At 38.8% G+C, this 16,324-nt stretch overlaps 1 protein-coding gene across 3 annotated transcripts in view; it reads right to left on the minus strand.

Moving 5' to 3' along the window:
- prr5l (proline rich 5 like) overlaps positions 1-16,324 on the minus strand; it is a 29,823-nt gene that overhangs the window by 5,782 nt on the left and 7,717 nt on the right. The window contains exons 2-6 of one of the 3 annotated variants that reach the window (XM_067590717.1): positions 12,882-13,012; positions 9,562-9,642; positions 9,032-9,080; positions 2,840-2,906; positions 974-1,065 (exon numbers count right to left, since the gene is read on the minus strand). In XM_067590717.1, the coding sequence (XP_067446818.1) occupies positions 974-1,065; positions 2,840-2,906; positions 9,032-9,080; positions 9,562-9,642; positions 12,882-13,000 (408 nt within the window). In that variant the 5' untranslated portion in view covers positions 13,001-13,012. Of the gene's footprint in view, positions 1-973; positions 1,066-2,839; positions 2,907-9,031; positions 9,081-9,561; positions 9,643-12,881; positions 13,016-16,324 lie in introns of all 3 variants that reach the window. The other 2 variants (XM_067590716.1, XM_067590718.1) reach the window with 2 other exon arrangements.

Genomic DNA, 16,324 nt, shown 5'->3' on the forward strand with positions numbered 1-16,324 from the left:
CAAAATTAAGTTTTTCGGATCTTAATCGGTGATTATGGTCAACTTTAACTAAAGTACTTTAAACACGAGAACTGTGAACCACAATATATCGATACAACATTTTTCCACAGTATGTTTACATTGAGGAATAATAAATAATTATTTAATTATTGTCCAGCTTTATACAGTAAATATAAAGTTATTATATATCCTTCTGATAAACAGACGACAGCAGTTTGTTTCACATACATCAAAATACTGATGGATACAATAATGATGCATTATTAATAAAAAACTTTTTTTTTTTTTTTTTTTTTAAACTTGTTGTTTCAGCTTTAAATACATTTAAACACAATATATTAGTACATTTCAAAACTTAAAATCATTTTAATCTTTGGGAATCTTCTTTTTTAATTAAATTTTCTTTAAACCCTGAGTAACAAATTCAACTTCATGATATTTGTCATGATACTTGTGTGCAATTAAACATAGTTTTCATTCCAATAAAGTGCTAAAAACTTTAATTAAAAAAAAAAAAAAAGTTTTTTCCCCTGAATGTCAGCCCCAGACTTTAACATGGTCTTATTTAAACCAAAAAGGTCAATCAGTGTTGTTTATCCACTCTGTTAAGGAGACAAACCTCTTAAAAATATGTTAATTAAGTCAAGTGGCCTTGATTAATGGAGCCTTGAGGAGTCGTATAATCAACGATTTTAGCAGTGAAGCCCTCTTCAGTCTAATCTCGCTCATTTTTTTAGAGGTTATTTGCAATTAGTTGTTATTATGAAACAATAATGCAGATCACATCCATATTTCAGTAGTTCTGCATCAGAACCTCCAGTATTTGAATGAAGTATCTTGTGAAACGTGAGATATTTGGTTGTTCAGATTGATAACAAGCTAAATATGAAGCTACAGCTAGCAGCCGTTAGCTTAGCTTAGCATAAAGACTGGAAACAGTGTGTGTGTTTGTGTTTGTGTGTGTTTAAGTCACCTGGACGGGGTAGAAGATGGCCTGCAGAGTGGGGAGGGTCTCTGTGAAGAATCTGTCCCACATGTCGGCGAGGGCGGCGAGCTGCTTCTCACCTACAGTACATGACATGACAGGACAGGTGGTTACCATGGAGAAGCATTAACACCACAGCAACACGGAGGAGGAAATTAGTTTGTGTTGTTCTGCTGTCTGTAAACTTGATGGGAAGTGATGTAACAAGGGGGGGTCTTATTACATTAGAATGAGTCTTATTGATCTCTGGCTCACAGCGGCTTTAAATAGGAACACTTAAAGAAAAACAGCTGATATTTACAGCGATTACATGGTTTTATAACAAGCAACTAGAAATGCAGCGATTAGTCGAAACACATAATTAATCTGCAACTAAACTTAGCACAAAAAGTCAGGAAATTTGTGTTTGGTAGATTATTTCCTTATTGTAACAATGCTTCTTGGCAATAAATCTTATACCGTTGGAAAGCCTGTTTATTTCCCTTTTAAATGGTGCCACATTTGTAAGGAACATGCATGTATGTGGGTTGCGCCCATGAAAAATTTGCCAAATCTTCTCTGCCAATGCCAAACAGCTTATTCTGCCGTTGACTCTTGTTTGGTGTTTGGTGGATTGGATGATTGAAGTTTGAAGAAACAAGACATATTGGCAATTTACAAATGTATTCATTTAACAAACAGGAGGCTCAGTAGCGTGTGGAAGAACCATACACAGCCACAACAGCCCGGCACCTCCTCCTCATGCTGGTCACCAGTCTGGTCACACACTGCTGTGGGATGGCATCCCATTCTTCAACCAGAATTTGTCGCAAGTCAGCCAACGTGGTTGTGTTGGTCACTCTGGCACGAACAGCATGCCCAAGCTGATCCCACAAGTGTTCAATGGGGTTGAGGTCAGGACTGCTGGCAGGCCGTTCCATCCTCTCCACTTCCAAAGTCTGGAGGTAGTCTCTGATGAACCCCACAAACCGCCAAATGCTGGTGGAAGAATGGGATGCCATCCCACAGCAGTGTGTCACCAGTCTGGTGACCAGCATGAGCATATGAACTCAGTGCCCTTTACTGTGTGTAGAAGTACTTTTACATTGTTGTTTGGATGTTTAACAGGTTTTTTAAAAAAAAATTATAATACAGTTTTATGTCAGTATTTAGTTATCAGTTATCAATAAGAAAAGTCAGTATGAAACCAAAAAATAAAAATAAAATTTGCATAATATGACAATATATAAATATATGAGTCATATGAGCACAAAAGCTGAGATATGTACAAAGAGTGTTATTACTTTTCAAATATGCAAATGTGAGTTTATTTTATGAAAACGCGAAAAATTACAGACGAATCGAAGTTAATTATATATTTAGAATAAATAAATTGGTTTTGAGTTACAGGTAAACAAAACATCATAGATCAATAGTAAAAACTGATAACTGCTTGCAGTTAATAATTCATATAATTTCTGTATCGTCTATAACAAGAATTTAACGCAAAACACAAATTCATGTCACGTTAACGTCTTTTGAACCTCGCTGCAAAATCACAACTGTTTTAGGAAAAGACAGATTCATCTGAATCAAAACATTAAATCTTTAAAACCTTCTTAGATGTGATTGTTTCAACTGTAAATACTCTGATCTGATGAACTATCACAGACACAAAGCTTTAGGGTTCCTTTTAAAACATGAGTTGAAATAGTTGGATTTGTTTATGCTGAACTAAAGATTAACTACATTTCCATTCTGGGACATTAAAGCTCTACTTGAGGCTGGTTTTTCTTCTTCCTCTCATCAGATGGTAACTTGTAGCAAACAGAAATCAAACCTCCAGTGAACAGTTCAGAGTCAGAAACCACTAACCAGTCTCACCAGAGTGGAGGAGGATCTGCTCCAGGACTTCAGACAGACCTCGAGTCAGCAGCTGATTCTGAAACACAAACAAAGACGCACACAGTGAATACATGAATTCATACATTCATCACTTAAAAAGACATCATCCTCATCGTCCCGGCTGATACTAAAATATATAGTCACACACTCATAACTCTGATTAATTTATGTAACAGATCAATGTTTCTGCACGCGGTCTTCTTCAGGATGACAGGCGGGGAAAATATATCAGCTTTTAACTGCCAAAGAAATTATTTATTATATTTATTATTTATTTTTTATTTTGGTTGGTTTTCTTCTGTTCTTTCTTTAATTTCATCAGGGCCTATTCTTACTATTTCTTTGTTTATATTTAGTAAATTATACTCAAACCCGACTTGCACATAAACTGCTCATTGTGTTTGTTTTGTTAATCTTAATCTTACTTTATTTCATTTTCAGTTGTGTCTTATGTAACTGTTTTGTTTATTTCAATTAATGTACAATTATCTTATGTTTTAAATGTTCTTGTTGAACTAATATAAAAAAAGTGATCAGCATGATATAATACTGATTAATAAAGTCAAATATTTTACTCAGGCACATGACATTTTCTCTCTAGTATTACATCACAATATGTTAACTAACATTGGCAAACTGAAGCATCAGCATGCAGAATAATTTCATTCTGACAGTCTGATCAGATCTGTAGTTTGTCCGCCAACACACCGATCTGGTTGCCCGGGGAAACCGAATAACTGTTGTTGTTGTTGTGATGCAGAGAGCGAGCGAGCGAGTGAGTGAGCTCTAGAAACCAAAGAGTGATTTAAGCTCATTATCTAAAAGCAGATGTGTGTTGTGTAATTGTGGCATCTGTCAAGGAGACGTTGGCTTCCTGTGCAACACACCCACACAGCAAGTAAACAGTAGACACATTAAACCTGCACACAGCACCAACCTGAGCCTCAGACTGACAGAAAGAGTAAAGGTCAGAACATCTCTGGGTAAGAAGTTTGAACCGGCAAGTCACTGAACTGATCTACTAACAAGGATTGTCTGTGATGTATCTCATTCTTCTGGTCCGTGGAGCTCTGTTGTTGTTCAAAAACTATTAAAAACACGTCAACAAGCCAAACTGTTGCTGTGTGACATGTTAGAGCCTGATTCTGCTCGTGGTTTCTTCCTGTTAAAAGGGGAGTTTTTCCTTGCCGCTGTCACCAAGTGCCGATCACGGGGGAACGTTGGGTCTCTATAAAATAAGGAGTACAGTCTAGACCTGCTCTATGTGAAAAGTGTCCTGAGAGAACTTCTGTTGTGATTTGGTGCTATATAAATAAAACTGAACTGAACTGAATGTTCCTTCATTACCATGAACACACACACACTGTAGTTTATTCTGACTCAATCCCACAAACAGAAATCCCAGAAATACTCACTAGAACACAAAATGTGGATTCATCTGCCGCCGAAAACGGTCCCCAACAAATGCACTATTTCCTCCTGTGCATTGTTAAAATCTACAGTGAGAGACGGACTAACACATCGTTAGTTTTGGTTTTCTTACTGGATTTGATGACAATAATGATATATTATGGAATAATAGTGAGTTAATGGAGGAGAGTCTGATGGTTTATGTTACATATTAGCATGAAAACTGAAAATATAAAGGACCAGGAACAGAACCCTGAGGAACCCCACAGCTAATTATTGACACAGTTAGTGGGTTGATCATGTTTCTTTGTGTCTGTGGATGTCCGGTTCTTCTGCCATCTGCCATAAATGATGACAATACTCACTAGAGCACAAACATTGTTGTCTTTGAGAAAGAGGAAAAGGACAAAAAGGCATTTTCCTTTCCTTGAAAACCTGCAGGGTCGCTGTTGTAGAGCTCCAAACAGGAAAAGATGAATGTGACCTTGAGGGAAGCCAAGGTCACTGTCTCCATCAGAGCTACAAGACACATTTTATCTGGATGTCAAAGCTGTCAAAGTTTAGAGGAAATTTCCAGAGTTGGGATCAGCGAGGACTGGATAGAAGAGGAGGTGTATCAGGATGTGGACAGGAAGGACATGTCAGGTCTGAGATGAAGAGCTGAAACAGACGTCAGTGTTGAGATTACAAACAGGTCTGACAGGAAGAGGATGTCCGTCCGTCTCCAGCCCTTCATCCTCATCACCGTCAGCCGAGCCACACCTCGCTCTGAAGCCCACGCTGATTAATTAATCAGATGGATAACGAGCCACTTGGCCGTTCACTGACTGCAGCTTCAGGGCAGCAATCAGCTTAGATTAAGACCAGAATGACACAGAGCTGCTGTCCTCTCAGACTATCAGGGTTTCACTTTGTGATCTAACTGTTTCCTCACAGCTCCAGGACACCAAATGCTGATTTCAAGTGGCTCTGTTCGGTTGGTTTGGTTATGAGATGTCATAAATCTTCTCAGAAAGGATTTCCCTCTTTGAGATCATTTTTTTTACATGCTGCTCACTATTTGTTCAGAGCAGGTGGACAATTCTTACACACTGAACCTTTAAAGAGAGGACTGCAGGATTTATAGTATTATAGTAGTATGGTATATGGACAGTGAGTAAAAGAGGACTAAACAGGCTCCCCATTTTTAAAGAAATATTATTCCAAAGGCCTTTTTCACAAAACTTCCTGAACTAAAACTAGCACTAAATTTGCTCTTAAACTCGAAGTCTGTCTTAAATTCCTAAAAACATGAAGCATCTTTAGAAATTCAGAAAGCATTTTAGCGCTGAAGCTAGCTCCTCAGTCTGAGCCACAGAGGTCTTGTTCAAACCTGCATTGTTTAGTCCAGTTGAATTGGACCATTTAGAGGTACTGGTCTCGGTCAAGGGTCACAAACAAATTCTGGAGCTGTTTGTTTGTGGTGGGAATCTGCTCCCGTAGCAACTAGCCGCAGAATGAATTGAGGTCCGACCTAAACTAACAACAAAGTAAAAATAGAATGATAAAGAACTTTTCAAAGCACATTCATTCGTTAATAACGGTCCAATCCACTCACCAACAATCCAACAACACCAGACATGAGAGATTCACACGATTCTCCACTGCTGGGACTCTTCAGACTCTACCCTGTTTGACAGTTTATTAAGTGTACAATAACACCAACTGAGTTACATAAATAAAGATTGTGAATTACAAATGTGCATAAATACCGTAGACTGTATATAAAGATGGAAGTAGCCAGGTGTGACGTCACCCGTTGGTTTCAATGGAGCCAGTTTGAAGCCCAGAGTTTCAGTTTAAGGTCAGCGCCATCTTTTCCGTTTGGAGCCAGGAACTTCCAAATAAGGAGTGCAGGGTGTTGCCTTTCACACTCTGGAAACACGCCACGCTACCTTGGACTCAAGCTAACGCTAGCTTACTGGGAACACCGAGCACTGCACACTTGGGCTAATGTTAGCTACTTTGGCTAAATTGCGCTAACAGGGAAGGTATCGTAATCAAGTAGCATTAACCTGAAATATTGCGATAATAGTCCGACCCTGTGTGAGTCTCGGCGAAGAAGGTGAGCCAACTGTCAATCACAGCTGTCAATCAAGGCCCACACAGCAGACATCAAAGCTACTATAAGTCTTCAAATCTTATTAATGAGGCAACAATTTCCAAAATGACCACCAGCAGACTTGTTAGAGGGTCTGAAGCCGTCGGTGGCACTTTAAGGTACTTCAGCCTCGAGTCATGGTAGTTAGCGCTTGATAAATACAGGTAGATGGAAACACTTTATGTACACTGGATCCAATAATATTTCAACTTTTACTTCCTCATCTCTCGTCTTTCAGCTGTTATGGAAGCATAAGACAAAACAGAACTTTGTGGGCTTGTGACCACAATTAAAACTCATAATTCTGCCTGATTTAATTACTTAAACAGAACATTGTGGATTGTTGAGGACATACTAATCAATTTTAATGACTTTGTAGAACTTTCATTCAACTGTAAAGCTGCATAAAAAGAACTGAAGGTTTTCCAGGGACAACGTTAACATCCTGGAAACACACTGACAAACTAAAGGTCCAACAGTTCAGGTGTTCTGGCTGCTTAACTCTGAAAACTCACTGGTCAAAATGCCCAAATATGAACCAGTCTGACTGTTGACTCCTTGTAAAGTCATCACCGATCATCACCAGTTTTCACGTGGTGTCACATGACCACCCAGACGGAGCTGCAGCGGTAGTGCACATTTACAGTATGCAGTGTTAAAAATCAATCTTTAATACAGGAGCAGAGACACAAACAAGTTGATACTCGTGCTCTTGTGCAGCAAGTTGTTCAGCTGCTGGTGAGAAGAAACTTCTCATGAAAGAGACAGATAAACATCTTCACAGTTTGTCTACTGCGAGCTCCACATCACGCCATCAGTTCAGACTGCAGACGCCTCGTCAGTCTGGACGTATTTATAAATTCTAACTATGACTCAAGGGGCTTCCCATTCCAGTGCTGTAGTTTTCTATCTGATGTGTCAAGAGTTTAATATTAGACCAACACCTGCTGCTTATATCAAAGACCTGCTGTATATCTCCCCACAGTGTTTGCATGCGGTAACCGGTTATCAGTGTGAAATTAAACATGGCCGGGTGTGAAATCAGCTCTCACAGATAATGCAGCAGTCAGATCACGAGATGCAAGAAGACAGAACATCAGTGTCCTGTTTTCAAACGATGGAACATCTAGTCTGCAGTCACATGACCAGGCTGCTGTTTTAACAGGTTGATTGACAGCTGGAGCATGAATACATTATGCATTTAAAGAAAAAAAGTGTATTTGATTGGTGATCGCAGAGAGCTGGATCAATTTATCAGCAGGTCGATATTGGTTCTGTATCAATGTTTAAGTTGGCAAATATGCAAAAAGAGATTGCATTATTTTAACATTGCATATGCTGTTTTTTTCTGCCTTTTTTGTGTAATATTTTATATAAAAAATCATATAAGAAAAACAAATATGTACAAATATTTAATGTATAAAATGTATCAAGAAAAAAGGCGCCCACACATTTAATAGAAAAGCACTTCATATATTATTAGGATGTGTATCTTGTACACTAATTTGTGGCTTTTTTATATTTTTTATACAGCATTTTTATATAATGTTTAAATATATAATTGTTATACATGTGTATTGATTATTAGCCATGCTAGCAACATGATCTGTTGGTCAACCGCATTGATCCAGACTGAAATATCTCATCAACTATTTGACAGATTGCTGTGAAATGTGATTCAAACGTTCATGTTCCTCTCAGGATGAATTGTAATAATTTGACCCTCTGACTTTTCATTAAGCTCCATTAACAGGTCAAAGTTAAATTTGTCCAATTCTTTGGTTTATGAGCAAATACCTGAAAACTACATTCATGACATTCCCAGCAGCCCCAGCTGTACACTGTGTTTCCTGCCAGTTAGCAAATATTAGCATGTTAACATGTTAAACTAAGATAATGAACAAAGTAAACATTAATCCTGCTGAGCCTCAGTTTGTTAGCATGGTTAGCCTGTTGAAAGCACCACTGAGTCTCCTCACAGAGGTGCTAGCATGGTTGTAGACTCTTGTTTAAATTCACATTTTTATATTTTTATGTTCAGAAGTTGTTGCGATTACTGAAAGTTTACTGATTTCTTTTCATTTTATTTGAAGTTTTATTCCTGTTATATCATGTTTTACTGTATTTGCCACCATCTAATTTGTTTGCTTGAATTTGTTTTGTGTTTTTTATAGTTTAATGTAAAGCTTTTTGAGCTGCAAAGGTGCTATGCAAACAAAGTTATTATTATCATCATTATCTTCTACTCACAGTCTGCTTTCACACTAAAGTTTATTGCTCCACTGTAAAATATCTGGCAAAATATTGACCTCATCGGAGAGATCCTTGACTAAAATGTTTGATTGTGTTAAAACAGATATTGTCCAATATAAGATTATTTTTTTACTCTTGAATACTGATATTTTCACCTTCCTAAACCATCCAGTATCATCAGACTCCAGTGAGAAAGTCTTCTTCCTTGACTGTGTTTGTTACAGCTAATGTTTCCTCTCATCATTGAAAATAAACTTCCAGATCCCGGTTTTTGTTTATGAAGCCGCTGCTGTTGACGTGACCTCGGTTCCACCGTCAGGTTTTGTTCAATGAAAAGAGGAAATAAAGAGTGAAAATACCTGGAAGTACTCAGTGATGAAGGAGCCCATCTCAGTTTTAAGGAGCCACCTGCAAGGACACAAAGGAGGAGGAAGAGAGGAAACATGGCGGCTGTCAGACTTCCTTTCTGAACTCATCACTTCCAGCGCACACACACACACACACACACACACACACACACACACGGAGGGTCAACCAGGAGGCTGTTCCCAGAAGCAGGTTTACTGAATTATCTGGTAAATCTTTCTGAGTTAAATTTGAACTCCTTAAAATCTGGAACACAGAAGGATCATCAAGGTAACTCAGTAAACCCGCCGTCTTGTATCCGCCTCAGGATGCATCTAACAACAGGGATAAGTTTAAAAATTCAACTGTATTTCTAGAAATATCAACAACAACAGCAGCTGGCAGGTGTTAACACAGTTCATATAATTCATAACATTTCATTGGTTGTAGATTCAGGTGTATCTGCATTAGTACATGTAGGTTTTTGAGGCTGAAACATATCGTATTGTATCTAAATGAAGAGAAAAAGAGAAGTTTTCGTCACCTGATGCTCTCGTTAAGTGTGAACAGCTCGTTAGTCTGCAGCGCTCCGCCCTGGAACACCTTGATCACAGCTGATTGGACGCTGAGGGACAAGCAAAGGAATACAGGTGAGGTCAGAGGTCAACCTGTCGTCTGAAATCATACAGGCTACATGCCTGCAGGGAGAAATATGATCTAATAGTTAGTTTGTGTGTGAGTTTGCAGGTTTAAACTCTGCATATTATGTTTTTTTGCTGAGACTTTTGAAAAGCTTCAGTTTCAGAGATTTTTCTGATGCATTTTTCCTTCAGTTAAAGGCAGCGATTGTTTTTCATTTATTTTGGTACCATGTGAATCACTTAGCAGAATCGTGAAACTTGCTTGAGTTGTGTGAACCATCAACCAGTGAACATCAAGTCTGCACTAAATGCTGTGATTATTAAATTATCATTGAGTGGTAATGTGGATGCACACACACACACACACACACACACACACACACACACACACACAAAACAAGCGCCTCTCCTCCCCTAATTCTCCATTATTAGATAAAACTGTGTTATATTATAATAAGTCTATATAATAAATATCATTAGGTTACATTTTCATCATCTGCTCGGCTAGTTTTGCTCAGTTTGAGCCAACTCCTTACACCGAGCTGTGGTTGAAAGCTCTGAAAAGAAAGAAAGAATTTTTTTTATCAAACTACTGTTTACAAGCCCAAGAATGAACTTGAACGCTCCACTGCTCTATACGTGAGAGCGTAATAAGATCTTATCATTTATCTTATTAGTCTTTCTGCCGATGTTGTTTCCTCAACTTTAAACTCTCACTTCCTCCACTGTGATTGGTCGGTGTGTAAATGTGCTGGCTGACACTGGCACATTTACAGAAATAGTGATTAAGGTGCATTGTTCTTATAAGTAAAGAAATTACTTTTTTTTTACCCTAAAGCACAGGAAGACTAATCAAACGATTACTGTGTTTAAAAGATGGACGCAAGTACTCTACAAAAAATCTAAAAAATAAGAAGCTGGCACTCTAAATAACATACATAAAAAGAATTTTACATAAATACAGGACTCACTTTTTTTGTGATCCAATGAAAATAATTTCAAAGTTCGAGTTTCATGCCCATGGGAAAACAAAACTTCAGCTTCGACAATAAAATAAACTGGTTTTTTTTCCTGGTTCCTGACGGTTATTTTGGAGGAGTGTCTGGTCTGTGTGTGTGTGTGTGTGTGATGCTCCTCATATGTGGCTGAGCTGGTTGACAGGAAGTGGCCCCGCTGCCACCTCCACTTCCTACTAAACATCCTGCCCGGCGCTGTGGAGAGCAGGAAACAGACCACCGTCTCAGAGGAGCCGTGAGCTTCAACTGCCAGAGCCGGAATAACCTCAACGCGCCGTAAAGAGAGAGAGATTGAGCTGAAACATGTACGAGGGTACGGATGATTAAAACCTTTATTTAATATCTGTAGCTTAACGGAGCAAATACATGCTTCATCTTTACTCTCGGGACACACCTGAAGGGCTTCTGAGCAGCGCAGATGCTCGTCTGCTGTGCAAAAATTAACTTTAAAGTGTGGAATTTTTGTCTATAATTTTTGGTCCTCTATTAGCGCTATGGAGCAGGTTTTTGGTTGTTTGAGGACGCACAAGATGCAATACACAGACCTGCCAGTGGTTACAGGTTATAATGTTGCCTATAAGATGTCAGGACATAGTGATAAATGCCTGTTAAAAGTCCCCAAACGTCCTGCAAACGTCTTGTTTTGTCTGACACACAGTCCAACACTTTAATATATTCAGTTTGTTATCATGTGTGACAAAGACAAATATGATATCATCACATTTGAGTGCAACCAGCAAATGTTGCTTAAAAAAAAAGATTAAAAACAATGAATCTATTATCACAAGAGCTGCCAATTAATTCTCTGTCATTCAACTAATCGTTGCAGCTCTAAATCATAAAACACAGACAGGCTTTCTTCTTTCTTTCTGGGGCTGTAACTAACAGGCAGCCCTTTAAATTATTACAAATACAGGTAAAAACACAGATGAATCTCTGCTCAACATAGAGAGGTAGAGTTTATTTTAGCAGAGGAAACCAACATAGATCAAAGTCACCATTAAAACCAGTCTAAACTGATCAGAAACTAATGTGAAGCAAGTCAGTGTATGACTCCTGACCTTCAACACAACCGGTTCTCTGTGCAGTCTGGAAAACATGAGTTAGCATTTCTTCCATTTTTTTTTTTTTTAGCTGATGTTTGGACTCATAACACACACACACACACACACACACACACACACACACACACACAGAGAGAAATACATATACAGAGATAATATCTGTGCTTTGTGTTTTGGCATTATGGGATCAGAAATTAAAAGAAGCTTACTGGCTAACTGATAATATCTGAAATTCATACTGAGAGTCGATACAGATGTCAGATATCCTGTCAGACGTTTTTCTATGACATCTCAGCTTCTCTCGCTTCTGTAACGTTGAAAGATATCTACTTGATTTGCATCATTTGGACGCTGAAGCTTCGTATTAGCATCAGATAAACTTTTAAACACATTTTTGCACAGAAGGAGGACTGTGGGTTTTGTTCCCCATCGCTTCCATTGTAAGGTCATTATGAAGGGATCTTCTAATGGTCAGTATGAACAGGAGGAATGATTACAGCAAGAAAAACATGTTTCAATTTTCATTTGGGCTCCTGACTGTTTGTTTAAGACACTTGAAGAATTGTGAACTTGTCCTTTAATCTGCTACCATGTAAACATGTTAAAATAGGAACCATTATGTAAATCTATCCTCCACTCAAACCTCAACTTTCCAAACAAGTATGAAAGCAAGCAAACAGATTTTACAACATCCCGTTAGGAGTAGACGAAACTACGTCTGTTTGCCTGAAGTTACTTTATATATCTCAGAGGCCACACATCACTCTGTGTTGTTAGGTTCTGTAATGGGTTTTTGGTACAATTATGGACGTTTTTGATGCATCCAGGTATGGATATAGATTTATATTTGTCATGGTGGCACTTTAAAAACTTTAAATCTGTTTACATTGTTTGACCTGTATGTAGACACTGGATTCTTTACATTAAATGGAAAAATTGGGGTCATCTTCATCTACGTTTTGTCCACATTTTCCTGTATTTCAGCCTGATTTATTTGGTGTCTGTGTGAACTTTACTTGAGTCTTGACTAACAAACGTTTGCGTGTTCAAATATTTGCTGAGTAACAGGTGAGGACGGTTAGAGGTTGTCAGAAAGTATTCTGGATAACGTAGAGAAGGGTTTTCCACCGGTATGCAGCTGACCTGTTCCACACGCTGGTGTTGGAGATCTGTAGAGAGGGTGAGCTGGCGTGGAACCTGGCGAGGTCCGACAGAACCGGAGAACTCATAAACCGAGGCCTGGGACGCCGGAAAGATCCCATCGTGCACTCTGGCTGCTGAGGAAAGAGGAAACAAATAGAAGTGCATCATCAGCATATTGATACTCCTGATCAGAAACCTACACCTGCTTTTCTCATGTGTATCAGTTAATTATTGATATGTTGAGGGAAAAATATGATATAAACACTGTTTTAATGGGTAAACATTCTATCGAAAAACACATTTTTAAAAGAATTTTTTAAAAGAATTCCCACATTATTAAGTCATTTTTCTTAATTTAATTTCTTAATTTTCTGCTTGCATGTTTACTATATTTATTTGTTACATCCTTTAAAGTATATCAGAAAAAAAAAACACTTGTCCTGTAAAAAAAACTAAACCCAAAAGCTTAAATACACAAACACAGTCTTTATTAATTAGCCATGACATACAGGTGAGCAGGATGGACCAACTCAGATAATCAAAAACACCCTGGAGATGATTAACCAACACTTTTTAAATAAAATATTTTGTTCCTGATGTGCTTATGATTTGTTTTACATGACATTAGCACCATAATCATGATTGATTGATGTGTCGAGCCTGTTGTTCACACTTTCACTTATTAGAACACAAGCTGTGTTTGTGTACTTAAGCGTTTATTTAAGTCTTTTGCGGCTTTGAGTAGAACATGTTCCTCTTCTCAGTGTCAATAAAAAGATCTTGGATTGTACACTTATTGTATGAGTGTTAAGCGTGTGGTTTCCACCTCAAACACTTGTGGTTTGTTTTTTTCTGATTACTGGTAAGTTATAATGATGTAAGCGTGATAACAGCGTAGCAGGTTTATGTTTACGTGTTCTGTGACCGCAGATTATCAGGAAAACAGAAGTGTGAAGGTATTTTCTCACGGACCAGATGTATTGACGACAGCAAAAAAAACTCTTTGATCATTAAAATCGAACACGGCTAACAGGCTAACAGTCATGCTAGCGGCTCGGTGAGCCTGTACTATGAGCTACATGCAACAGTTTGTTTTTATTAAATGCTTTTAATATGTCGTCACAAAATGTTCTTATCATTCATTTTAAGTCTTCAGTGGATATTTCAACTACTTTCTGCAGCGACATGCTTTCAGTTCATTCACACTCTGGCAGATTCTTTCACTTGTTAGATATATATATATATATATATATCAATTATAGATAGAAATGACTTGATAAGATGGAGATTTTTTTCGTTTATGTGGCCCCAGGTGTGCTGTGTCACTCAGGAGCCCAAATGAATATTAAAACATGTTTTTCTTGCTGTAATCATTCCTCCTGTTCATACTGATTAGAAGATCCCTTCATAATGCACTGACAATGGAAGCGATGGGGGACAAAGGGTACAGATATCTTTCACTGTCAGTCTTTTTAGTGCCAAAGTCCCTCTTTTTATTACTATTCTTCCACAAACACAAAGAGGGAATTTGATGCTAAAGAGACTGTAAATGTGTCAGATATCCACTTGATATGACTAACTCAGACTGATGAAGCCTCATATAAGCTTCACATCAACTTTTAAATGCATTTTTTGCACTAAATGAGCTACATAAACACAAGCTAGTATGTTCACCATCTTGTGTTAGCATACTGACATTTGCTAAGCACTGAACACAAAGTACAGATGAGGCTGATGAGAGTGTCAGCTCTGCAGATATTTGTTTATAAAATAAAGTATTGGACTAATATGAACTTCATGGTGGCGCAAAAGAAAAAGTCAGTCGGATTCATCCTTTGGGGAACATGAACGTCTTCACAACATTTCATGTCAATCCATTCGATATTTGTTGAGATATTTCAGTCTGGACCAACGGTGGTGGATCAGCGTTGTCATCCATAGAGTCCAGCAGCTAGCATGGCTAAAAAAACTGGATGAAGCATTTCTGAATATGCTGATGCTCAGCTGAGTAAACTCCTGACAGCATTTTTGTGCAGGTTTTACTTCCTGTTGACAGCAGGCGGAGCAGCATCTGATTCATTTAGAAACACAGAAACATAGCTTCCTCAAAACCACGGCTTCCTGTCGAACGCCGCTGACCCGAGCTGTTTACAGTGCGGAGGTCTCATTCTGACTCGCTGGGACACACCAGCCCAGCCCTGTTCTCAGTTCTTCTTCTATTCTGATATATTTCACACTCTGCTATTATTTCTATGAGTTTCTTTTGCCTGCAACTGCATTTCTTTGAACTGGAGTCAGTTTCCCCCCCCCCCTCTTCAAACAGACATGACCACAGGTGTAATTTTGTCAGGGTGTGAAACTTTCAGTCACGTTTTCTTGACTGTATGTGCATGTGTGCACCTAAAAAAAAAAAACAACAGCGACTAAGACCTCTTGAACTTGAGTTAGATTCACAGTTTCATTCAGTAAAAGCTGGTGAGAAGCCGGAGTCGCTGAAAATTACAGAGTGATGGAGAGATTTGTTGTGGTTTCAATGGCAGGAAAGCAAATTACTTAAATTGTATGTTGAAGTTACAGGAAATATATGGTTTTCTCTCTACATATCACACTTTCTCTTGACATTTTCACTGACATTTGATCCGCCAGAGACGACGAAACACCGGGTTGTGTTTTAAAGAAGATTTTATGTGGACTCCCCCCACCTCCTCCCACAGGTTAATGCAACAAGTTCACATCTTCGCTCGAGGTTCAGCCACAAACTCGTAGATCAAAAGAAGCCTCAAGCATTCACAGAAACAAATAGTTGTACAGCTGCAGGAAGGGAAGATGCCTCCCTGTTGAATCCAAGCAGCAGGTGAAAGTTTCTGCACTGAGCAGAGAGAGAAAAGATCTCCACATCTGTCAAACAAGACAAAGACTCCTCTCCTTTTTGCTTCTCGTCTCGGCTCAGGAGTTTTTTGCTCGAGTGGGAACATTTTCTGAACAGACACATCCTTGTCTCAGTCTGTATTCGGGCAGAGCGATGTTATATAAAACTGTATGGTGCGACACAGATAGAAAGGCACAGTAGCTTCTTCTATTTTGAACTCTTGACTTGTCTCCATTTATTGTTGACACGTCTAGAGGCAGTTTTGGTTTTGATTTCACCAACTGAGACCACGCCAAGAACGTTAGATTTCAATAGTTTAACTGAGATAATGAAAGAGAGCTGATATGTTGATGGATGGGTTGGAGAACCTGATGAAGGGATTAGGGACAGAGGGATGGAAGGGGTGAGGTGTGAGAGTTGAAGAACATAGAACGGAGGGTTGAGGGTCGACGATGGATGTACGGTTCCCTCCTACCTCCCCGCTGTCGGGGAGGTAGGAGGGAACGGGGGGGGGGGAGAAGGTTGAGACTGTCTCTCCGGTCCATCGCCGGAGGATAGACCGCCCCCCTGTTCC

This window comes from Thunnus thynnus, chromosome 5 (assembly GCF_963924715.1).
Source record: "Thunnus thynnus chromosome 5, fThuThy2.1, whole genome shotgun sequence".
Taxonomy (NCBI): domain Eukaryota; kingdom Metazoa; phylum Chordata; class Actinopteri; order Scombriformes; family Scombridae; genus Thunnus; species Thunnus thynnus.